The sequence below is a fragment of the Anomaloglossus baeobatrachus genome, chromosome 2 (assembly GCF_048569485.1).
Source record: "Anomaloglossus baeobatrachus isolate aAnoBae1 chromosome 2, aAnoBae1.hap1, whole genome shotgun sequence".
NCBI classification, from domain to species: Eukaryota; Metazoa; Chordata; class Amphibia; order Anura; family Aromobatidae; genus Anomaloglossus; species Anomaloglossus baeobatrachus.
This window is the reverse complement of record NC_134354.1, coordinates 5,199,084-5,225,208: the sequence shown is the minus strand read 5'-3', so window position 1 is coordinate 5,225,208 and position 26,125 is coordinate 5,199,084. Positions and strand designations below refer to the sequence as shown.

Sequence of the window (26,125 nt, the reverse complement as noted above, 5' to 3'; positions counted from 1 at the left end):
GGGAGAGGCAGTGTCAGAGGGGGGTGAGCCGGGAGAGGCAGCGTCAGAGGGGGGTGAGCCGGGAGAGGCAGTGTCAGAGGGGGGTGAGCCGGGAGAGGCTGTGTCGGGAGGGGGGGGGGTGCGCCAAGGTTTCTGTGATGGCGAGGAAGGAAAGTTTGTGGAAGGAAATCGTGCATGTAGGAAAGTTTGTTGCAGACAGAACGAGCGTTTCATTAGGGGGACTTTGGGGAGTGGGGGCTGGGTGAATGGTGGGAACTGGGGGAGAGGGGGCTGGGGGAATAAGGACTGGAGAAGCTGGGGAGTAAGGACTGGAGAAGCGGGGGAATAAGGACTGGAGATGAAGGGGAATAAGGACTGGAGATGCGGGGGCTGGGGGGATAAGGACTGGAGAAGCGGGGGCTGGGGGTATGGGAATACACCCTCTTGTATTTTGTTTCTTGCTCCCTATGGGATCACACCTTCCCTTCTGGAGGTAATTTGCCCTCTGTTCTACCCTCTGGTTCTTTAGGAGGAAGGTGAAGCACTCGGCGGCCGATCGGGCAGGATAGGTCAGAGTTGCCATAGTTTAGTCTGAGGTCGGGGCTATTGCACCTCCAGCTGGAAGCACTAGGGACTGCAGGGTTGGGATTTGTAGTCTTTACAGGCACCGGCAGGGTCAGTTGCAGTTTTAGTGTGTTACCTATATCCCTTGTGAATTGCAACATGACCATAACAGGTCCTTTATCTACTTTTAGGACAAATTTATGCAGAAATCTGTTAAATTCTGAGGGGTTCACAAACTTTCAAGCACCGCTGTTCTTTGTACATATATTTCAGGGTCTGTGCGCCTTGTTGTGTGAGACCAGCGATGGTGGAGGTAAATCATGGATGATCACCAGGTCTTTATTACATTCTGCAGGTGATAAATCACAAAGGTGTTAACCCCAAGAGGGGGTGGGACACAGCACATTCAATCCCTGGCCAGCACCGCCCCCGAGGATCCATCCTGTACGGAGAAGGAAGAAGTTATGGCTATGAGGATGAGTCCTCTCACCCTAGGGGTCACCTCTGCAGTACCCTCAATCTTGGCTTTGTGGGATCATCTTTATGGCTCGTTTGATGCAGTTTGAGGTTCATGGTGAATATATCTCCTTTAGATAAGTTGTCTTGTAACAGGAGCTGTCAGCACAGGGGTCCCATAATAGTTCTAGGGACACTGTACACAGTGAGTCCTCAGCATTATCGCTCCACCATGTCCTGGTCCATCCCTCGGACTTCCTCTGCTGGACACATTCTGAAACCTCTCCACCAATATAAGTCAGCAACTAAGGACCCCGCACGTCAGAGTGGGATCTGCTCCCCCTCACTGTCCGGCTCGTCTTCTCTCCGGCCATTAACCTTTTCCTGAGAAGTCCACAAAGTGTTCCCGTTCCTCGGGGGCGAACGTCCGGCCTTATTCCTCCATCGTGTCACAAGTTTCCACCCAAGAACCAAGAGCAAAAACAGAAAAAGCAACGAGAAGAGCAACAAGACGTAGAAGAGTGCCGGAGATGAGCAGACTTCAGAGTTGACACCTGTGAGAAAACAAGAATAGTGAGTGCAGCTCTGGAGGTGACTGGAGGATAAGACGCGATGTAACAGCAGAATATTGATCGCAGCTCTGGAGATGACTGGAGGATAAGACACAATGTAATAGCAGAATAGTGATCGCAGCTCTGGAGGTGACAGGAGGATAACGCAATGTAATAACTGATGTGCACCTGCTGTCTGGATGGTGACGGAGATGTTCCCCCCGGTCTGCTGTCCAATCTGGTACCAGACCCCGCGGGGCGTCCTCGCCCACTCCTGGACCCTGCAGTAGTAGATGCCGGTGTCTGGCGGGAGTGCACGCAGGATCCTCAGCTGGAACGTCTGCTCTGATGTACGCTCATACTGGAAACGGCGGCCCTCCTCACCAGGGTACACTGACTGACCCAGGTGACTGGCATTGTACAGCAGTTGGTGGCCGGGGTCTGCGACCTTCCACCAGGTGATGGAAAAGACAGAGTCAGGAACTGACGTGGACACCACCTGACAGGGCAGGTCCAGGCTGGACTCTCCTGGAGCCACGAGGGCCACCTCGGTGAGGTTCACACTGAGCCGATCATCTGGAAAGAAAGAAGGTAGAACATAGTGGACGGACAGGGTATCAACACTGATCCAGAACCTTCAGACCCATGCCACACAGATCCAGAACCTCTCAACACATTACACTGACCTAGAACCTCATATTCCATGATACAATGATGCAGAACCTTAGGCCAGATAATGTAGAACCTGACAACCCAAGTTACACTGATCTAGAATGTGATCGCTCATGTCACACTGATCTAGAGTATCAGATCCCATGTTACACATATCTAGAAGCTTAGAGCACTTGATAAGCAGATGTAGAACGTGACAGCCAATGTCACATAGATATAAAACCCAGGAGCCCATGTTAAGATCTGGAGCCTGACAGCCCATGATAGACAGATATAGAATCTCGGAACCCTTGTTGAGAAGATCTAGAATCTGAAAGCCTGTGTCACACTGATCTAGACCTGGCAGCCCTTACCACATTGACCTACAACGGCAGACATCATGGTAAACAGATATAGAACCTGGAAGCCCATGTTATGAAGATCTGGAACCTGGGAGCCCATGTTATGAAGACGATCTGGAACCTGGAAGCCCATGTTATGAAGATCTGCAACCTGGGAGCCCATGTTATGAAGATGATCTGGAACCTGGGAGCCCATGTTATGAAGATGATCTGGAAGCCCATGTTATGAAGATCTGGAACCCTTTGAGCCCGTGTTAGGAAAATCTGGAATCTGGGAGACCATGTTATGAAGATATAGAACCTGGGGACACATGTAATGAAGAGCTGGAATCTGGGAACCCATGTAGTGAAGATCTAGAACTTGGGAGCCCATGTTATGAAGATCTAGAACTTGGGAGCCCATGTTATGAAGATCTGGAACTTGGGAGCCCAAGTTAAGAAGATATGGAACCTGGGAGAATATGTTATAAAGATCTGGAACCTGGCAACCCATGTAATGAAGATCTGGAAACTGGGAGCCCATGTTATGAAGATCTGGAACCTGTGAACCCATGTAATGAGGATCTGGAACCTGGGAGCCCATGTTGTGAAGATCTAAAACCTGGGAGCCCATATTGTGAAGATCTGGAACCTGGGAGCCCATGTAATGAGGATCTGGAACCTGGGAGCCCATGTTGTGAAGATCTAAAACCTGGGAGCACATATTGTGAAGATCTGGAACCTGGGAGCCCATGTTGTGAAGATGTAGAACCTGGGAGCCCATGTTGTGAAGATCTAGAACCTGGGAGCCCATGTTATGAAGATCTAGAACCTGGGAGATCATGTTGTGAAGATATGGAACCTGGGAGCCCATGTTGTGAAGATCTAGAACCTGGGAGCCCATGTTGTGAAGATCTAGAACCTGGGAGCCCATGTTGTGAAGATCTAGAACCTGGGAGCCCATGTTATGAAGATCTTGAACCCAACAATGCATCTTATCCTGACCCAGAAACCCACAAAGCCATGACTCGGCATCTCTTACCTGGGGCAGTGATCCTTAGCTGCAGGTATCCAGAGGTATCGGAAGCCTCCAGCCTCCAGGCGTCTTTCTGCAACCTCCATTCCTCCAGCCGGCAGTGATATGTCCCAGCATCCTCCTGCCCTACAGAGCGCAGGGTTAAGCTGTAATTTCCCAGCGCCGTGGCTCCCACCTGCAGCCGTCCCACCAGGGCCTCGTTATATTCAGTGACTCCGTCCCTCCTGGCCCTATACAGGAGGCGGGGGTAGGAGGACGGTGCAGCTTGGAAATACCAAGACACAGAAAAGATGGCGGCAGAGCCAGGAAGCTCCTCCAAGAAGCAGCGCAGCTCCATGTCGCCCCCTGTAGGCTCCGAGCGGCTCACGTTCTCCTTATGGACTCTCAGCGCTTTATCTGCAATAGGAAAAAACCCAACATGACATCGATGGATGAGGGAGCCGAGACGTCACGAGGCCGGGGAGGGGGAGAGACGCCACGAGGCCGGGGGGCATGAGACGTCATGAGACCGGGGGGCATGAGACGTCACGAGGCTGGTGGGGTGCGCAAGACGTCATGAGACCGGGGGAAGCAGAGACGTCACGAGGTCAGGGGGGCATGAGACGTCACAAGGCCGGGGGAGAAGAGACGTCACGAGGTCGGGAAGGGCATGAGACGTCATGAGGCCGGGGGGGGGCATGAGACGTCACGAGGCCAGGGGGGGCATGAGATGTTATGAGGCTGGGGGGGAATGAGACGTCATGAGGTCGGGGGGGCATGAGATGAGACGTCATGAGGCCGGGGGGGAGAGACGTCACAAGGTCGGGGGGGAAGAGGTGTCACGAGGTCGGGGGGGAAGAGACGTCACGAGGTCGGGGGGGAAGAGCCGTCACGAGGTCGGGGGGGGAAGAGCCGTCACGAGGTCGGGGGGGAAGAGCCGTCACGAGGTCGGGAGGGGCATGAGACGTCACGAGGCCTGGGGTTGGGCGCGAGATGTCACAAGGCCAGGTGGATTCAGCAGATGGCGCCATTCTCTGCCCGGGTGGAATCAGCAGATGGCGCCATTCTCTGCCCGGGTGGATTCAGCAGATGGCGCCATTCTCTGTCCGGGTGGATTCAGCAGATGGCGCCATTCTCTGTCCCGGTGGATTCAGCAGATGGCGCCATTCTCTGTCCGGGTGGATTCAGCAGATGGCGCCATTCTCTGTCCGGGTGGATTCAGCAGATGGCGCCATTCTCTGTCCCCCATGGTACATTGTTGGATGCGGTATCTGATTACCTGAGGCGCGCAGTGTCACCCGTGTGACCCCGGACATGCGCTCCGCCAGCGTCACCCACTCTCCGCTCTCCAGCAGCAGCTCTCGCACCGCGCAGTAGTAGGACCCCGGCAGCTGAGGGCGCAGAATACGCAGGATGATAGTATTAGAGGAAACGCGTTCACTCAGGAACCAGGAAAACCCAGGCTGGTGAGAGGTCAGGCCCTCATGGGTCACATTCACGATGTTCACTGCGGAGGGCGAGGCGGGCGACACCAAGAACCATCCAACATGGAGGACGGCGCCCGGGGTCACAGCCTTCACCTGACAGAACACGACAGCCTCATCCTGCCCAGCGGTCACCAGCACGGTCCGATCAGCGGCGTCCACCGCGAGACGAGCGGCTGCAGAGGAGAAGATACAGTACAGCAAGTATCTAACCCTGTCCTGTGTGATACTGTCTGCTGAGCCGTGTATCTAATCGTCTCCTGTGTGATACTGTCTGCTGAGCCGTGTATCTAATCCTCTCCTGTGTGATACTGTCTGCTGAGCCGTGTATCTAATCGTCTCCTGTGTGATACTGTCTGCTGAGCCGTGTATCTAATCGTCTCCTGTGTGATACTGTCTGCTGAGCCATGTATCTAATCCTCTCCTGTGTGATACTGTCTGCTGAGCTGTGTATCTAATCCTCTCCTGTGTGATACTGTCTGCTGAGCCGTGTATCTATCCTCTTCTGTGTGATACTGCCTGCTGAGCTGTATATCTAATCCTGTCCTGTGTGATACTGTCTGCTGAGCTGTGTATCTAATCCTCTCCTGTGTGATACTGTCTGCTGATCTGTGTATCTAATCATCTCCTGTGTGATACTGTCTGCTGATCTGTGTATCTAATCCTCTCCTGTGTGATACTGTCTGCTGAGCCGTGTATCTAATCCTCTCCTGTGTGATACTGTCTGCTGAGCTGTGTATCTAATCCTATCCTGTGTGATACTGCCTGCTGAGCTGTGTATCTAATCCTCTCCTGTGTGATACTGTCTGCTGAGCTGTGTATCTAATCCTATCCTGTGTGATACTGTCTGCTGAGCCGTGTATCTAATCCTCTCCTGTGTGATACTGTCTGCTGAGCTGTGTATCTAATCCTCTCCTGTGTGATACTGTCTGCTGAACCGTGTATCTAATCCTCTCCTGTGTGATACTGTCTGCTGAGCTGTGTATCTAATTCTCTCCTGTGTGATACTGTCTGCTGAGCTGTGTATCTAATCCTCTCCTGTGTGATACTGTCTGCTGATCTGTGTATCTAATCATCTCCTGTGTGATACTGTCTGCTGATCTGTGTATCTAATCCTCTCCTGTGTGATACTGTCTGCTGAGCCGTGTATCTAATCATCTCCTGTGTGATACTGTCTGCTGAGCTGTGTATCTAATCCTCTCCTGTGTGATACTGTCTGCTGAGCTGTGTATCTAATCCTCTCCTGTGTGATACTGTCTGCTGAGCCGTGTATCTAATCCTCTCCTGTGTGATACTGTCTGCTGAGCCGTGTATCTAATCCTCTCCTGTGTGATACTGTCTGCTGAGCCGTGTATCTAATCCTCTCCTGTGTGATACTGTCTGCTGAGCTGTGTATCTAATCCTCTCCTGTGTGATACTGTCTGCTGAGCTGTGTATCTAATCCTCTCCTGTGTGATACTGTCTGCTGAGCCGTGTATCTAATCCTATCCTGTGTGATACTGTCTGCTGAGCCGTGTATCTAATCCTCTCCTGTGTGATACTGTCTGCTGAGCCGTGTATCTAAACCTCTCCTGTGTGATACTGTCTGCTGAGCTGTGTATCTAATCCTCTCCTGTGTGATACTGTCTGCTGAGCTGTGTATCTAATCCTCTCCTGTGTGATACTGTCTGCTGAGCCGTGTATCTAATCCTCTCCTGTGTGATACTGTCTGCTGAGCCGTGTATCTAATCCTCTCCTGTGTGATACTGTCTGCTGAGCTGTGTATCTAATCCTCTCCTGTGTGATACTGTCTGCTGAGCTGTGTATCTAATCCTCTCCTGTGTGATACTGTCTGCTGAGCCGTGTATCTAATCCTCTCCTGTGTGATACTGTCTGCTGAGCCGTGTATCTAATCCTCTCCTGTGTGATACTGTCTGCTGAGCTGTGTATCTAATCCTCTCCTGTGTGATACTGTCTGCTGAGCTGTGTATCTAATCCTCTCCTGTGGATACAATGTTGCAGGTACCTGGCAGTTTGACCTTTATATTCATGGTGATGGAGGTGGCTGAGGCGCGGGGTACACTGTGGCTCAGGACCTGGACCCGGCAGCGGTACGCCCCCTGGTGGTGCTGGCGCTGCACCCGGTGGATGGTCAGGGTGCTGGTGGTCCCCTGTATAGAGAGTTGGGCCTCTCCATTGAATCCCGGGGTGGACTCCCCCCAGGACACGTCGCCCTCCCCAGACACATTCACCAGGGTCCGGAAGGAGGCAGAGTCCGGCTTGAAGTCCCAGGACCAGGAGAGCCGCTTCTCCCGAAAACTGTACGCAGCCTTCACGATGCAGAAGAGCTGAGCGGAGGAGCCAGACGTCACCTGCTGACCCCGAGACATGAGGACCACCTCCAGAGAGGAACCTACAGAGGTCAAGAGAACAAAGGGTGAGAGGATGAGGGGGCCGAGGTCGAGAGGGCGGGAGGGCGAGAGGACGAGGGGGCGGGAGGGTGAGAGGACGAGGGGGCCGAGGTCGAGAGGATGTGGGGGCGGGAGGACGAGGGGGCGGGAGGGCGGGAGGACGAGGGGGCGGGAGGGTGAGAGGACGAGGGGGCCGAGGGCAACGGGGCAGAGGGCGAGAGGATTGGAGGGCGAGGGGGAAGAGAGCAAGAGGATGGGAGGGCGAGGGGGCAGAGAGCAAGAGGATGGGAGGGCGAGGGGGCAAAGAGAGCGAGAGGATGGGAGGACGAGGGGGCAGAGAGCGAGAGGATGGGAAGGTGAGGGGGCTGAGAGAGTGAAAGGATGGGAGGACGAGGAGACAGAGAGAGCGAGAGGATGGGAGGACGAGGGGGCAGAGAGCGAGAGGCTGGGAGGGCGAGGGGGCAGAGAGGGTGAGAGGATTGGAGGGCGAGGTGTAAGAGAGAGCAAGAGGATGGGAGGACGAGGTGGAAGAGAGCGAGAGGATGGGAGGACGAGGGGGAAGAGAGCGAGAGGATGGGAGGACGAGGGGGAAGAGAGCGAGAGGATGGGAGGACGAGGGGGAAGAGAGCGAGAGGATGGGAGGACGAGGGGGCAGAGAGCGAGAGGCTGGGAGGGCGAGGGGGCAGAGAGGGTGAGAGGATTGGAGGGCGAGGTGTAAGAGAGAGCAAGAGGATGGGAGGACGAGGTGGAAGAGAGCGAGAGGATGGGAGGACGAGGGGGAAGAGAGCGAGAGGATGGGAGGACGAGGGGGAAGAGAGCAAGAGGATGGGTGGGCGAGGGGGCAGAGAGCGAGAGGATGGGAGGGCAAGGGGGCAGAGAGCGAGAGGATGGGAGGGCGAAGGGGTAGAGAGTGAGAGGATGGGAGGGCGAGGGAGCAGAGAGCGAGAGGATGGGAGGGCGAAGGGGTATAGAGCGAGAGGATGGGAGGGCGAGGGGGCAGAGAGCGAGAGAATGGGAGGGCGAAGGGGTAGAGAGTGAAAGGATGGGAGGGCGAGGGAGCAGAGAGCGAGAGGATGGGAGGGCGAGGGGGCAGAGAGCGAGAGGATGGGAGGGCGAAGGGGTAGAGAGCGAGAGGATGGGAGGGCGAAGGGGTAGAGAGCGAGAGGATGGAAGGGCGAGGGAGCAGAGAGCGAGAGGATGGGAGGGCGAGGGGGCAGAGAGCAAGAGGATGGGAGGGCGAGGGGGCAGAGAGCAAGAGGATGGGAGGGCGAGGGGGCAGAGAGCGAGAGGATGGGAGGGCGAAGGGGTAGAGAGCGAGAGGATGGGAGGGCGAGGGGTAGAGAGTGAGAGGATGGGAGGGCGAGGGAGCAGAGAGCGAGAGGATGGGAGGGCGAGGGGGCAGAGAGCGAGAGGATGGGAGGGCGAAGGGGTAGAGAGCGAGAGGATGGGAGGGAGAAGGGGTAGAGAGCGAGAGGATGGGAGGGCGAAGGGGTAGAGAGCGAGAGGATGGGAGGGCGAGGGAGCAGAGAGCGAGATGATGGGAGGGCGAGGGGGCAGAAAGCAAGAGGATGGGAGGGCGAGGGGGCAGAGAGCGAGAGGATGGGAGGGCGAAGGGGTAGAGAGCGAGAGGATGGGAGGGCGAAGGGGTAGAGAGTAAAAGGATGGGAGGGCGAGGGGGCAGAGAGCGAGAGGATGGGAGGGCGAAGGGGTAGAGAGTGAAAGGATGGGAGGGCGAGGGAGCAGAGAGCGAGAGGATGGGAGGGCGAGGGGGCAGAGAGCGAGAGGATGGGAGGGCGAGGGGGCAGAGAGCGAGAGGATGGGAGGGCGAAGGGGTAGAGAGCGAGAGGCTGGGAGGGCGAGGGGGCAGAGAGCGAGAGGATGGGAGGACGAGGGGGCAGAGAGCGAGAGGATGGGAGGGCGAAGGGGTAGAGAGTGAAAGGATGGGAGGGCAAGGGAGCAGAGAGCGAGAGGATGGGAGGGCGAGGGGGCAGAGAGCGAGAGGATGGGAGGGCGAGGGGGCAGAGAGCGAGAGGATGGGAGGGCGAAGGGGTAGAGAGCGAGAGGATGGGAGGACGAGGGGGCAGAGAGCGAGAGGATGGGAGGGTGAGGGGGCAGATTGCGAGAGGATGGGAGGGCGAGGGGGCAGAGAGCGAGAGGATGGGAGGGTGAGGGGGCAGAGAGCAAGGGGGCAGAAAGCGAGGGGTCAAAAGGACGGGAAGGGGCAGATGGAGAAGGGACAGGCGGGCGAGGTGCAGAGGGCGAAGGTACAGTAGGGTGAGAGGGCAGAATGCAAGGGATAGAGGGTGAGGGGACAGAGGGCGAGGGGACAGGAGCGTGAGTGGGTAGACAGCAAAAGGATGGGAGGGCGAGGGGGCAGAGGGCGAGGGGGCAGAAAGCGAGGGGCCAAAAGGACGGGAAGGGGCAGATGGAGAAGGGACAGGAGGGCGAGGTGCAGAGGGTGAAGGGATAGGCAGATGAAGAGGGGGCAGATGAAGAGGGGGCAGAGAGCAGGAGGATGGGAGGGCGAGTGGGTGTCTCCCTCTCCTTATTGCCTCCCCTATCCCTCTCTCTCCCTTCATCCCTCTCTCCCACTCCATCCATTCTCCCCCAACGTCCCTTCCTCCTCCTCTGATCTCTCTCTTCCTTCGTCCCTCCCTCACCCTCTTCCTCAACGTCCCCCCTCTCCTCCCACGTCCCACTCTTCCTCCCCCATATCCCCCCCTCTGTCCCCCTCTCTCCCCCATGTCCCCCCTCTGTCCCCCTCTCCCCCCACCACCACGTCCCCCTCTCCTCCTCCTCACCATCACCACGTCCCCCTCTCCCCCCACTAACACGTCTCCCTCTCCCCCTCCACCACGTCCCCCTCTCCCCTCTCCCCCATTACCACCTTGTCCCCCTCTCCCCCCACCACCACATCCCTCTCTCCCCACCACCACATCCCTCTCTCCCCCCATTACCACCATGTCCCCCTCTCCCCCCACTACCAAATCCCTCTCTCCCCCCCCACCACCATGTCACCCTCTTCCCCCCACGTCCCCCTCTCCCCCCAATCACCACTACATCCACCTCTCCCCCCTCACATCCCCCTCCTCCCCACGTACCCCTCTCCCCCCCACCATCACCACTTCCCCCTCTTCCCCCCACCATCACCACGTCCCCCTCTTCCCCCCACCACGTCACCATCTCCCCCCTCCCCCATTACCACCATGTCCCCCTCTCCCCCCAACACCACATCCCTCTCTCCCCCCAACCACCATGTCCCCCTCTCCCCCCACCACGACATCCCCCTCCCCCCTCACATCCCCCTCTCCCCCCTGCGTCCCTCTCTTCCCCCCTTACGTCCTTCTCTTCCCCCCACGTCCTTCTCTTCCCCCCCACGTCCTTCTCTTCCCACCCCACGTCCCCCTCCCCCGTCTCTCTGAGCCGTCTATGACATATTTCGTGGTTTCGTGGCTTCCTTCCGGTCTAGTCTTGTAGAATCTTCTTCGCGGCGGTGGTATCTGGCATTTTGCCCGTGCGGCCGCCACGCTTATTAATCATCGACACTTCAGCCACAAACACCGCCTCCTGGGAGTTACGGCTTACTTTGCTCTGCTGCCTCTTCACTTTTTCGAGGATGGGTGATTATTTTCTACTGCTCTCTGTTATCAGTCGCATTAACTGCAGGTGTCAGATTAATGCCGCCATCATATACAGGAGGAAGGATCTGCCATTAGTGAGACTTACCAAGGCGCCGGACATCAATCTGGATCACATTGCTGTTGTACGTCCTATTCCTCCGCTCGCCGTCCGTCTTCTGCGAGCATTCTGTGAGGCGACACATGTACTGACCGCCATCCCCATCCACCAGACTGTCCAATGTCAAAGTGTGGCCTCCATTTCCCAATCTCTGCGCTGTCATGTGACCGGACTTGTGTTTTTGGAGATATTCACCCGAAGCCTCCACCTTCCCATCATGTCTCAACAAAGCAACCGCTACCCACCGACCAGACGGACGCAGGGCGAGCCACGTCACATCTACAGAGGGAGCGGGACTGGAAGCCTGACAATAGAGCGACACCGAGTCCCCTTCATAAAGATTGGAAGCCGCACTGCTCAGGGTGACATTCTGGACGGGGAGACCTGCGGGGGAAAATACAAATACTATAATACCGCCCCTATGTACTGGAATATAACTGCTATAATACTACCCCTATATACAGGAATATAACTACTATAATACTGCCCCTATATAAAAAAATATAACTACTATAATACTGCCCCCTATATACAAGAATATAACTACTATAATACTACCCCCTATGTACAAGAATATAACTACTATAATAGTGCCCCTATATACAAGAATATAACTACTATAATACTGCCCCTATGTACAAGAATATAACTACTATAATACTACCCCTATGTACAAGAATATAACTACTATAATACTGCCCCCTATGTACAAGAATATAACTACTATAATACTGCTCCTATATACAAGAATATAACTACTATAATACTGCCCCCTATGTACAAGAATATAACTACTATAATACTGCTCCTATATACAAGAATATAACTACTATAATACTGCCCCCTATATACAAGACTATAACTACTATAATACTGCCCCTATGTACAAGATTATAACTACTATAATACTGCCCCCTATATACAGGAATATAACTACTATAATACTGCCCCCTATATACAAGAATATAACTACTATAATACTGCCCCCTATGTACAGGAATATAGCTACTATAATACTGCTCCTATGTACAAGAATATAACTACTATAATACTGCCCCCTATGTACAAGAATATAACTACTATAATACTGCTCCTATGTACAAGAATATAACTGCTATAATACTACCCCTATATAAAAGAATATAACTACTATAATACTGCACCCTATGTACTGGAATATAACTGCTATAATACTACCCCTATATAAAAGAATATAACTACTATAATACTGCCCCTATATAAAAGAATATAACTACTATAATACTGCCCCTATGTACAAGAATATAACTACTATAATACTGCCTCTATATACAAGAATATAACTACTATAATACTGCCCCCTATGTACAAGAATATAACTACTATAATACTGCACCCTATGTACAAGAATAAAACTACTATAATACTGCTCCTATGTACAAGAATATAACTACTATAATACTGCCCCTATGTACAAGAATATAGCTACTATAATACTGCTCCTATGTACAAGAATATAACTACTATAATACTGCTCCTATGTACAAGAATATAACTACTATAATACTGCCCCTATGTACAAGAATATAACTACTATAATACTGCCCCCTATGTACAAGAATATAACTACTATAATACTGCACCCTATGTACAAGAATATAACTACTATAATACTGCTCCTATGTACAAGAATATAACTACTATAATACTGTCCTCTATGTACAAGAATATAACTACTATAATACTGCCTCCTATGTACAGGAATATAACTACTATAATACTGCCCCTATGTACAAGAATATAACTACTATAATACTGCCCCTATGTACAAGAATATAACTACTATAATACTGCCCCTATGTACAAGAATATAACTACTATAATACTGCCCCATATGTACAAGACTATAACTACTATAATACTGCCCCTATGTACAAGAATATAACTTACTATAATACTGCCTCTATGTACAAGAATATAACTACTATAATACTGCCCCCTATGTACAAGAATATAACTTACTATAATACTGCCTCTATGTACAAGAATATAACTACTATAATACTGCCCCCTATGTACAAGAATATAACTACTATAATACTGCTCCCTATATACAAGAATATAACTACTATAATACTGCCCCTATGTACAAGAATATAACTACTATAATACTGCCCCTATGTACAAGAATATAACTACTATAATACTGCCCCCTATGTACAAAAATATAACTACTATAATACCGCCCCTATATACAAGAATATAACTACTATAATACTGCCCCTATGTACAAGAATATAACTACTATAATACTGCCCCCTATGTACAAGAATATGACTACTATAATACTGCCCCCTATGTACAAGAATATAACTACTATAATACTGCCTCTATGTACAAGAATATAACTACTATAATACTGCCCCTATGTACAAGAATATAACTACTATAATACTGCCCTCTATGTACAAGAATATAACTACTATAATACCGCCCCTATATACAAGAATATAACTACTATAATACTGCCCCTATGTACAAGAATATAACTACTATAATACTGCCCCTATGTACAAGAATATAACTACTATAATACTGCCCCTATGTACAAGAATATAACTACTATAATACCGCCCCTATATACAAGAATATAACTACTATAATACTGCCCCTATGTACAAGAATATAACTACTATAATACTGCCCCTATGTACAAGAATATAACTACTACAATACTGCTCCTATATACAAGAATATAACTACTATAATACTGCCCCTATGTACAAGAATATAACTACTATAATACTGCCCCTATGTACAAGAATATAACTACTATAATACTGCCCCTATGTACAAGAATATAACTACTACAATACTGCTCCTATATACAAGAATATAACTACTATAATACTGCCCCCTATGTACAAGAATATAACTACTATAATACTGCTCCCTATATACAAGAATATAACTACTATAATACTGCCCCTATGTACAAGAATATAACTACTATAATACTGCCCCTATGTACAAGAATATAACTACTATAATACTGCCCCCTATGTACAAGAATATGACTACTATAATACTGCCCCCTATGTACAAGAATATAACTACTATAATACTGCCTCTATGTACAAGAATATAACTACTATAATACTGCCCCTATGTACAAGAATATAACTACTATAATACTGCCCTCTATGTACAAGAATATAACTACTATAATACCGCCCCTATATACAAGAATATAACTACTATAATACTGCCCCTATGTACAAGAATATAACTACTATAATACTGCCCCTATGTACAAGAATATAACTACTATAATACTGCCCCTATGTACAAGAATATAACTACTATAATACTGCCCCTATGTACAAGAATATAACTACTATAATACTGCCCCTATGTACAAGAATATAACTACTACAATACTGCTCCTATATACAAGAATATAACTACTATAATACTGCCCCTATGTACAAGAATATAACTACTATAATACTGCCCCTATGTACAAGAAAATAACTACTATAATACTGCCCCTATGTACAAGAATATAACTACTATAATACTGCCCCTATGTACAAGAATATAACTACTATAATACTGCCCTCTATGTACAAGAATATAACTACTATAATACCGCCCCTATATACAAGAATATAACTACTATAATACTGCCCCTATGTACAAGAATATAACTACTATAATACTGCCCCTATGTACAAGACTATAACTACTATAATACTGCCCCCTATGTACAAGAATATAACTTACTATAATACTGCCTCTATGTACAAGAATATAACTACTATAATACTGCCCCCTATGTACAAGAATATAACTACTATAATACTGCCCCTATATACAAGAATATAACTACTATAATACTGCTCCCTATATACAAGAATATAACTACTATAATACTGCCCCTATGTACAAGAATATAACTACTATAATACTGCCCCTATGTACAAGAATATAACTACTATAATACTGCCCCTATGTACAAGACTATAACTACTATAATACTGCCCCCTATGTACAAGAATATAACTTACTATAATACTGCCTCTATGTACAAGAATATAACTACTATAATACTGCCCCCTATGTACAAGAATATAACTACTATAATACTGCCCCTATATACAAGAATATAACTACTATAATACTGCCCCCTATGTACAAGAATATAACTACTATAATACTGCCCCTATATACAAGAATATAACTACTATAATACTGCTCCCTATATACAAGAATATAACTACTATAATACTGCCCCTATGTACAAGAATATAACTACTATAATACTGCCCCTATGTACAAGAATATAACTACTATAATACTGCCCCTATGTACAAGAATATAACTACTATAATACTGCCCCCTGTTACATCTCGTGGCTCTCCTGAGGCAAGGACTGAGGCAGTCTCCCATTCCTTGCCTGCCACGAGCGCTCCTGCTCAGCAGCGCCGAAGGTCTGCCAGACTGCAGGAGATACCTTCTCAGAGAGGCAGCAGAAGGGTGACACCTAGTGGTTCTCCTGTTACAAGGAGTGAAGCGGTCTCCCATTCCTGGCCTGCTGCAGACTCTCCTGCTCAGCGGCCCCGAAGGTCTGCGAGGCTGCGCAATGTGCAGAGGTTTACTGCTCAGGGAAGCAGTGAGACTCCCGTTATCTCCGCACATTGTGAGACCGAGGATCCCGCCTCTATTTCCCAGAGGCAGGAGGGTGAGCATGTGCAATGCGTGGTGGGTCCTGATTCGCTCACTGACGTCACACGGCTTGATGACAAGGCTGGTGACGTGGTGAATCCTGACTGGCCAGGCTGGGACGTCGTGGACCCTGATTGGGTCAAGTCCGTCATCTCCGCCTCGCGCCCGCCCTCGGGTGGAGCTGCACCTCCTTAAAAGCTCCCCCTGCCATCATGGCGGCGCGCGACTGTCCTTCTATGTTTGGATGTCTGGCAGCGTGCTGCCACGCCACTGCTCAGGCATTACTGTCTCTTGTGGGCTTGGCCCTTGCTGCTCCGGCAGTACCTCGTTTGCAGGCCGTGTTCCTGCCTTGCTGCTCCAGCAGTAGCTCCTTCAACAGGCCGTGTTCCTGTTCCAGGTGAGCTCCTCAAGTCTCCACCGGACTCACCTGGTTATTGAAAGCACACGTGCGTGGGCACCTCTGTGCTACCCTCGTGCCATATTCTCGTGACTTCCACTGGCACACGTGCGTGGGCACCTCTGTGCTACCCTCGTGCCATATTCTCGTGACTTCCACTGGCACACGTGCGTGGGCACCTCTGTGCTTCCCCGTGCAACAGGTACACCGAGCCGTGAGATCTGTGCCATACAACCCTCACGGGTTAGGGCAGATCGGTGTACATAGATCGTCTGTGACATTCCAGACGATCGCTAGCAGCAACCCGCTCACTCTTCACCCACCATAGCGGCGGTCCCTTACACCGCACAGTGGACCTTGACCGGCGGAAGCAGTCCATTTCCCATCTTGGCACGCTTCCCCGGGTCCCCCTCGTAACAGCCCCCTATGTACAAAAATATAACTACTATAATACTGCCCCCTATGTACAACAATATAACTACTATAATACCGCCCCTATATACAAGAATATAACTACTATAATACTGCCCCTATGTACAAAAATATAACTACTATAACACTGCCCCCTATGTACAAGAATATAACTACTATAATACCGCCCCTATATACAAGAATATAACTACTATAATACTGCCCCTATGTACAAGAATATAACTACTATAATACTGCCCCTATGTACAAGAATATAACTACTATAATACTGCCCCCTATGTACAAGAATATAACTACTATAATACTGCCTCTATGTACAAGAATATATCTACTATAATACTGCCCCTATGTACAAGAATACAACTACTATAATACTGCTCCCTATGTACAAGAATATAACTACTATAATACTGCCCCTATATACAAGAATATAACTACTATAATACTGCCCCTATGTACAAGAATATAACTACTATAATACTGCCCCCTATGTACAAGAATATAACTACTATAATACTGCCCCCTATGTACAAGAATATAACTACTATAATACTGCCCCCTATGTACAAGAATATAACTACTATAATACTGCCCCTATGTACAAGAATATAACTACTATAATACTGCCCCCTATGTACAAGAATATAACTACTATAATACTGCCCCCTATGTACAAGAATATAACTACTATAATACTGCCCCTATGTACAAGAATACAACTACTATAATACTGCTCCCTATGTACAAGAATATAACTACTATAATACTGCCCCTATGTACAAGAATATAACTACTATAATACTGCCCCCTATGTACAAGAATATAACTACTATAATACTGCCCCTATGTACAAGAATATAACTACTATAATACTGCCCCCTATGTACAAGAATATAACTACTATAATACTGCCTCTATGTACAAGAATATATCTACTATAATACTGCCCCTATGTACAAGAATACAACTACTATAATACTGCTCCCTATGTACAAGAATATAACTACTATAATACCGCCCCTATATACAAGAATATAACTACTATAATACTGCCCCTATATACAAGAATATAACTACTATAATACTGCCTCTATGTACAAGAATATATCTACTATAATACTGCCCCTATGTACAAGAATACAACTACTATAATACTGCCCCCTATGTACAAGAATATAACTACTATAATATTGCCTCTATGTACAAGAATATAACTACTATAATACTGCCCCTATATACAAGAATATAACTACTATAATACTGCCCCTATGTACAGGAATATAACTACTATAATACCGCCCCTATGTACAAGAATATAACTACTATAATACTGCCTCTATGTACAAGAATATAACTACTATAATACTGCCCCCTCTGTACAAGAATATATCTACTATAATACTGCCTCTATGTACAAGAATATAACTACTATAATACTGCCCCATGTACAAGAATATCACTGCTATAATACTGCCCCCTATATACAAGAATATAACTACTATAATACTGCCCCTATATACAAGAATATAACTACTATAATACTGCCCCTATATACAAGAATATAACTACTATAATACTGCCCCCTATATACAAGAATATAACTACTATAATACTGCCCCTATATACAAGAATATAACTACTATAATACTGCCCCTATATACAAGAATATAACTACTATAATACTGCCCCCTATGTACAAGACTATCACTACTATAATACTGTCCCCTATGTACAAGAATATAACTACTATAATACTGCTCCCTATGTACAAGAATATAACTACTATAATACTGCCCCTATGTACAAGAATATAACTACTATAATACTGCTCCCTATGTACAAGAATATAACTACTATAATACTGCCCCTATGTACAAGAATATAACTACTATAATACTGCTCCTATGTACAAGAATGTAACTACTATAATACTGCCCCTATGTACAAGAATATAACTACTATAATACTGCCCCTATATACAAGAATATCACTACTATAATACTGCTCCTATGTACAAGAATATAACTACTATAATACTGCCCCTATATACAAGACTATAACTACTATAATACTGCCCCTATGTACAAGAATATAACTACTATAATACTGCCTCTATGTACAAGAATATAACTACTATAATACTGCCCCTATATACAAGAATATAACTACTATAATACTGCCTCTATGTACAAGAATATAACTACTATAATACTGCTCCTATATACAAGAATATAACTACTATAATACTGCTCCTATATACAGGAATATATCTACTATAATACTGCTCCCTATATACAAGACTATAACTACTATAATACTGCCCCTATGTACAAGAATATAACTACTATAATACTGCCCCTATATACAAGACTATAACTACTATAATACTGCCCCCTATGTACAAGAATATAACTACTATAATACTGCCCCTATATACAAGAATATAACTATTATAATACTGCCCCTATGTACAAGAATATAACTACTATAATACTGCCCCTATATACAAGAATATAACTACTATAATACTGCCTCTATGTACAAGAATATAACTACTATAATACTGCTCCCTATATACAGGAATATATCTACTATAATACTGCCCCCTATGTACAGGAATATGAGCGCTGTGGTGTCACCTGGGGTGTGTATGGTGAGCGTTGCCGGTGAGGATTGCCTTCTCCTCTGGGTCTCCTCCTCGGTGACCTCGCACAGGTAGGAGCCGGTGTCTTGCTCGGTGCTCGGGCTGATCCTCAGTGTCCAGGTGTCCTGGTTTCGCCTCCTCACAGTTATTTGCCCCTTCTCCTCTCGGGTTCTGTACTTTATATAAAAGCTGCTGACACCAGATGGGTCCCAGGTGGCCATGACATCTCCATCCAGCAGCCAGGAGACACGGAAGCGGCCGCCCTGGAGTTGGTATCTGGAGATGGAGCAGGTGATCTCCAGGACGTCCCGGAGGTTGACACTGGTTTCTGGAATTTGTACCTGAGCCTGGAAGTCTCCACCTGGATGAGAACTTCAATGTGATTGTTGGGACCAAAAGAATCCAGTGTAGTGCTGCCTAGATCAAAGCGCTAGAACATACCACCGGAACCAGCATTATCTAGAAACCTAGAACGGGCAACCTGGTAGTATCCAGAAACACTTGAGTAACCAGTTACCATCTGGAACTACCAAACAGCAGATACCCCAGAGAACCGGCCATGACCTGGACAAATATCAGCCATGGAGTGACCAGTTATGTATGGCAGGCTCCAGCCTGTATCCAGAACAAAGGACCAGTGTAAGCAGATACTATCCAGAAAAGAACCAGGTGTTATCTAGAACATGTGAGCGGATATCAGGGACATTACACCGGAGTAACCAGTAGCCGTTCATTATTCAGAACAATGTACGACTAGAGACAGGAACATTCCAGGTCAGAGAACCCGGCCTGATCTAGAACAGATGAGAGAGCAAAGTTGAGTCTATACACAAGAGATATCGAATCATCGTTGAAGACAACTCTCTTTCTGGACTCCCCCTCCCCATTCAGAGGAACCCTGGACGTGGCCGAAAACTCTTGTATTATTTATGATAGAAGCACTGCTAGACGCATCCATCCTCCTCTCCAGACGCCTCTGCCATGCTACCTTCCAACTGTCCACCACCCGTCAGATCCCTTCGCCCTCTTTTCCCCTATACTACCACCCTCCAGACTTCTCAATTCTCGTCCCTCAGTATCCACCCTCCAGACTTTTCCATCCTCCTCCCTTCAGACCTCTGTTCTCCCCCTCACTATCCACCCTCCAGGTTCCTCCATCCTCCTCCCTCCAGATCTCTCCGTTCTCCCTCCCTCACTATCCACCCTCCAGGTTCCCCCATCCTCCTCCCTCCAGATCTCTCCGTTCTCCCTCCCTCACTATCCACCCTCCAGGTTCCCCCATCCTCCTCCCTCCAGATCTCTCCGTTCTCCCTCCCTCACTATCCACCCTCCAGGTGTCTCCATCCTCCTCCCTCCAGATCTCTCCGTTCTCCCTCCCTCACTATCCACCCTCCAGGTTTCTCCATCCTCCTCCCTCCAGATCTCTCCGTTCTCCCTCCCTTACTATCCAGCTTCCAGACCTCTCTGTTCTCCTCTGGCACTATCTACTCTCCACACTTCTCCATTCTTTTCCCTCACTATCCCACCTCCAGACTCCTCCATCCTACCTCCAGATCTCTCTGTTCTCCCTCCCTCACTATCCACCCTCCAGGTTCCCCCATCCTCCTCCCTCCAGATCTCTCCGTTCTCCCTCCCTCACTATCCACCCTCCAGGTTTCTCCATCCTCCTCCCTCCAGATCTCTCCGTTCTCCCTCCCTCACTATCCAGCTTCCAGACCTCTCTGTTCTCCTCCGGTACTATCTACCCTCCACACTTCTCCATTCTTTTCCCTCATTATCCCACCTCCAGACTCCTCCATCCTACCTCCAGATCTCTCCGTTCTCCCTCCCTCACTATCCATCCTCCAGGTTCCTCCATCCTCCTCCCTCCAGATCTCTCCGTTCTCCCTCCCTCACTATCCACCCTCCAGGTTCCTCCATCCTCCTCCCTTCAGACCTCTGTTTTCCCCCTCACTATCCACCCTCCAGGTTCCTCCATCCTCCTCCCTCCAGATCTCTCCGTTCTCCCTCCCTCACTATCCACCCTCCAGGTTTCTCCATCCTCCTCCCTCCAGATCTCTCTGTTCTCCCTCCCTCACTATCCACCCTCCAGGTTCCTCCATCCTCCTCCCTCCAGATCTCTCCGTTCTCCCTCCCTCACTATACAGCTTCCAGACCTCTCTGTTCTCCTCCGGTACTATCTACCCTCCACACTTCTCCATTCTTTTCCCTCATTATCCCACCTCCAGACTCCTCCATCCTACCTCCAGATCTCTCTGTTCTCCCTCACTCACTCATGATCCACCTTCCAGGTTCCTCCATTATTCTCCCTCCAGATCTCTCTGTTCTCCTCCACATTCCCTATCCACCCTCTAGACCTCTCCGTTCTCCTTCACTCACTATCCATCCTCCAGGTTCCTCCATCCTCCTCCCTCCAGATCTATCCATTCTCCATCACTCACTATCCACCCCCAATTTCCTCCATCCTACTCCCTCTAGATCTCTCTGTTCTCCCTCACTATCTACCCTCCATCCTCCTCTGTCCTCCTCTCTCTAGACCCATCTGTTCTACCTCCAGATTTCTTTCGCAGTAGCTTATCTCCGACCCCGACACCCCCATGCCTCCCCCCATGTGTTGGGGGATGGCTTTGAAGGCCTTATACATATTAGATTGTTGGCCAATCCTACAGATGGGGCAGGTTTGGCCGACGCACGTTTTTTATGTTGGCTTTAACTGGTTCTACAAAATTTCTATCTAAGAAGAGATAAAACATTACAGCAGAGTAATTAGACCTTATCCAGAACATCACGAGACGATGTCAGGAACTGTACCGGAGAACCAGTCATCTTGGTGTCTCGTCCACTCACCTTGCAGCGCAGAGACCTTGACTGTGGTCTTTTCTGACTTCTTCTCTGTGATCTTTGTCCAGTGTCCATCGGGATCCTGGATCCACTCAGATCCTCGGCAGAAGAGATGTCCCTGGTCTGACAGCCGCAGCTCCTTGATGGTCAGTCTATAGGCAGAATCACTGAGCTTGTCCAGGCGGATTTCTCCAGATGTGAACCTCTCAGAGAAGGATTCTCCAGGAACAAGAACAAAGTCCCGGGACAAGGACAAGATGTCAACATCATCATCATCATCAATAGCCAGAAGCCAGCAGACAGAGAGGTGGGTGTGCTGAGAGGAGGCCCGAGACACCAGACAGGTCACCTCCAGAGAGGAGCCCTCTGGCCGCTCCAGCTCTGCAGGAGGCATTGTGACTAGCAGAGTGTCTGGAAGGACTAAAGAGAAAGTAGAAGTCATGAAGGTGCCACGATCATCTACACAAAGTATCAGGAAGAAGCTCCTACAACAAGACGCGGAGCTGCCACTTGTAGGAAATCTCTAGATTACACTCCACTCATCGAGAATAAAGAATACAACTCACACAAACTGTCTAGAACAGGAGCCTGGCTATCCAAAGCAAGTGTGAAAATCTATGCCTGTGACATTAAAAAAAGCTCTAGAAAACGCAACAACCTCCCGATTAAGTCCCAGAACACCAAACATTGTGAATTACCAGCCATGCTGGGGAGAGGGCAGATCTAGAACATGGCGGCATGATTCATAACCCAGGTCCATGTTACTACAGGTAGGACATAATCTTGAAGGACCTGAAGAAGGTCTCGGTTTACACATTGTACATTCTCTAGAATATCCTGATGGTCTAGAACAAAGCTCCAGGTCATGACTGATCTAGGGCAGGACATAAGACTTAGTAAACCGGATGGTCAGCGGAGCTCTTTGCCCATAATCATCCTGAGGGACATATCCTGGGGTCTCAATTCCCAAACTTCACCTAGAACGTCGGTGATCGGCGGCCTCACCTCTTAAGTTGACTTTGGCGCTGTAGCTGCCGTAGAACTTGGGGTCGGTGTTGGGTGTGTGACACTCGTACTCTCCGGTGTCACGTTCCTGCAGGTGGCGGATGTGGAGGACGGTGTGGTCGCCCGCCAGCCTCTCTATGTAGATGTCCCCACTGCTGACCCGTGAGCTGTAACTGGCATAGGAGAAGCCGGTGTCTTGGGTGCTCACCATTTGCACCTCCCTCTTGGGAGCGGTTGGTAGGTAGATGGAGTACTGGAAATTCTGCTCGGTGGGGCCCTGGTAACCACTGACCTTACACCAGACGGTAACGTGGGAGCTCACGGTGCGGTACAGGGGCCCCTGCTGGACGGTCACCTCCCGCTGAGCCCAGGAGACACCTGTCAGGAAGACACAACCTTATACTCTATGAAATATTCAGGGAGAAGACCTGGAGGATCCTCTGCTGGTCACTGGTGGCCAAGGTTTAATGTCTCGCCCCACTGTGTATGTTCAGGTGCATGCTCGGGGTAGACCGCATATAGAGACCACAGGATTCATGTTCTCCAATCTCCTGCTCTGTCCCCGGAGGCGGTGGAGTAATGCCAACTCCCGGACCCCCATCATACCCTATAATCTCCAGCTGTGTCCCCGGAGTCGGTGTAGTAATGCCAACCCCCGGACCCCCATCATACCCTATAATCTCCAGCTGTGTCCCCGGAGGCGGTGTAGTAATGCCAACCCCCGGACCCCCATCATACCCTATAATCTCCAGCTGTGTCCCCAGAGTCGATGTAGTAATGCCAACCCCCGGACCCCCATCATACCCTATAATCTCCAGCTGTGTCCCCAGAGGCGGTGTAGTAATGCCAACCCCCGGACCCCCATCATACCCTATAATCTCCAGCTGTGTCCCCAGAGTCGGTGTAGTAATGCCAACCCCCGGACCCCCATCATACCCTATAATCTCCAGCTGTGTCCCCGGAGGCGGTGTAGTAATGCCAACCCCCGGACCCCCATCATACCCTATAATCTCCAGCTGTGTCCCCGGAGGCGGTGTAGTAATGCCAACCCCCGGACCCCCATCATACCCTATAATCTCCAGCTGTGTCCCCAGAGTCGGTGTAGTAATGCCAACCCCCGGACCCCCATCATACCCTATAATCTCCAGCTGTGTCCCCAGAGGCGGTGTAGTAATGCCAACCCCCGGACCCCCATCATACCCTATAATCTCCAGCTGTGTCCCCGGAGGCGGTGTAGTAATGCCAACCCCTGGATCCCCACCCTACCCTATAATCTCCAGCTGTGTCCCCGGAGGCGGTGTAGTAATGCCAACCCCCGGACCCCCATCATACCCTATAATCTCCAGCTGTGTCCCCGGAGGCGGTGTAGTAATGCCAACCCCCGGACCCCCACCTTACCCTATAATCTCCAGCTGTGTCCCCGGAGGCGGTGTAGTAATGCCAACCCCCGGACCCCCATCATACCCTATAATCTCCAGCTGTGTCCCCAGAGTCGGTGTAGTAATGCCAACCCCCGGACCCCCATCATATCCTATAATCTCCAGCTGTGTCTCCAGAGTCGGTGTAGTAATGCCAACCCCCGGACCCCCATCATTCCCTATAATCTCCAGCTGTGTCCCCAGAGTCGGTGTAGTAATGGCAACCCCCGGACCCCCATCATACCCTATAATCTCCAGCTGTGTCCCCGGAGGCGGTGTAGTAATGCCAACCCCCGGACCCCCATCATACCCTATAATCTCCAGCTGTGTCCCCAGAGTCGGTGTAGTAATGCCAACCCCCGGACCCCCATCATACCCTATAATCTCCAGCTGTGTCCCCAGAGGCGGTGTAGTAATGCCAACCCCCGGACCCCATCATACCCTATAATCTCCAGCTGTGTCCCCGGAGGCGGTGTAGTAATGCCAACCCCCGGACCCCCATCATACCCTATAATCTCCAGCTCGTTCTTACCAACAACCATCATCCACAGGAGGCAGCGGGGGAGGGAGTTCGGGGAGCGATGCTCTGCGCTCCGCTCCATGGTGCTGAGCAGTGTGCAGCGCTGCTCACAGAGGAGCAGCATTTAGTGCAGCACCCACATTGCACACAGGAAACCACAGTCTACTGACAGACACAGGCGAGACAAAGCAGAAGTGGCCTCAAACCGTAGCGGGGTGGCTCTACATGGTTACTGGAGGTCCCCGGCCCCCAACATCAGCTCATTACTTGCCTGGAAGTAACTTTCTTCTAGTCATCACTGGAGACAGTCAGTAAGGCTGTGGTAAGGTTATGGACAGACATATGGTGCCTAAAGCGCCCGTCAGAGCCTAGAGGAAGGCAGACACCTCACAGAATGCAGGTCAGCATTATACAGATACTGAACTAGCAGGGGGCGCAGGGAGATTACAGCTCTGGAGATTAAGAAGGTCCTGTGCAGCTTTCCACATTACACCAGACGGCGGACCACCACCAGCGTTACACCAGACGGCGGACCACCACCAGCGTTACACCAGACGGCGGACCACCACCAGCGTTACACCAGACGGCGGACAACCACCAGCGTTACACCAGACGGCGGACCACCACCAGCGTTACACCAGACGGCGGACCACCACCAGCGTTACACCAGACGGAACACCACCACCAGCGTTACACCAGACGGCGGACCACCACCAGCGTTACACCAGACGGAACACCACCACCAGCGTTACACCAGACGGAACACCACCACCAGCGTTACACCAGACGGCGGACCACCACCAGCGTTACACCAGACGGCGGACCACCACCAGCGTTACACCAGACGGAACACCACCACCAGCGTTACACCAGACGGCGGACCACCACCAGCGTTACACCAGACGGCGGACCACCACCAGCGTTACACCAGACGGAACACCACCACCAGCGTTACACCAGACGGCGGACCACCACCAGCGTTACACCAGACG

General features: G+C 49.7%; 1 protein-coding gene across 2 annotated transcripts; it reads right to left on the bottom strand.

Annotated features, from left to right (window-relative positions):
• Nucleotides 1–868: 868 nt before the first annotated feature.
• LOC142280640 (immunoglobulin superfamily member 3-like) lies at nucleotides 869–25,223 on the bottom strand. 2 transcript variants are annotated; one of them, XM_075332764.1, is made up of 10 exons: nucleotides 25,146–25,223; nucleotides 23,196–23,573; nucleotides 22,197–22,610; nucleotides 19,345–19,710; nucleotides 11,158–11,553; nucleotides 7,047–7,433; nucleotides 4,837–5,217; nucleotides 3,585–3,974; nucleotides 1,740–2,126; nucleotides 869–1,553 (listed from the first exon to the last, which is right to left on the bottom strand). In XM_075332764.1, the coding sequence occupies exons 1-10, from the start codon at nucleotides 25,213–25,215 to the stop codon at nucleotides 1,321–1,323; spliced, it is 3,402 nt and encodes a 1,133-aa protein (XP_075188879.1). In that variant the 5' UTR covers nucleotides 25,216–25,223; the 3' UTR covers nucleotides 869–1,320. The 2 variants fall into 2 exon arrangements, with proteins under 2 accessions (XP_075188879.1, XP_075188880.1); XM_075332765.1 differs by lacking the exon at nucleotides 19,345–19,710.
• Nucleotides 25,224–26,125: the final 902 nt, after the last annotated feature.

Coding starts and splice junctions, on each gene's coding strand:
- LOC142280640 (XM_075332764.1), bottom strand. CDS start 25,215: ATGGAGCGGAGCGCAGAGCATCGCTCCCCGAACTCCCTCCCCCGCTGC. Junction 22,611..23,195: donor CGCCAAAGTCAACTTAAGAG/GTGAGGCCGCCG, acceptor CTTTCTCTTTAG/TCCTTCCAGACACTCTGCTA. Junction 3,975..4,836: donor GGTGACACTGCGCGCCTCAG/GTAATCAGATAC, acceptor TTCCTATTGCAG/ATAAAGCGCTGAGAGTCCAT.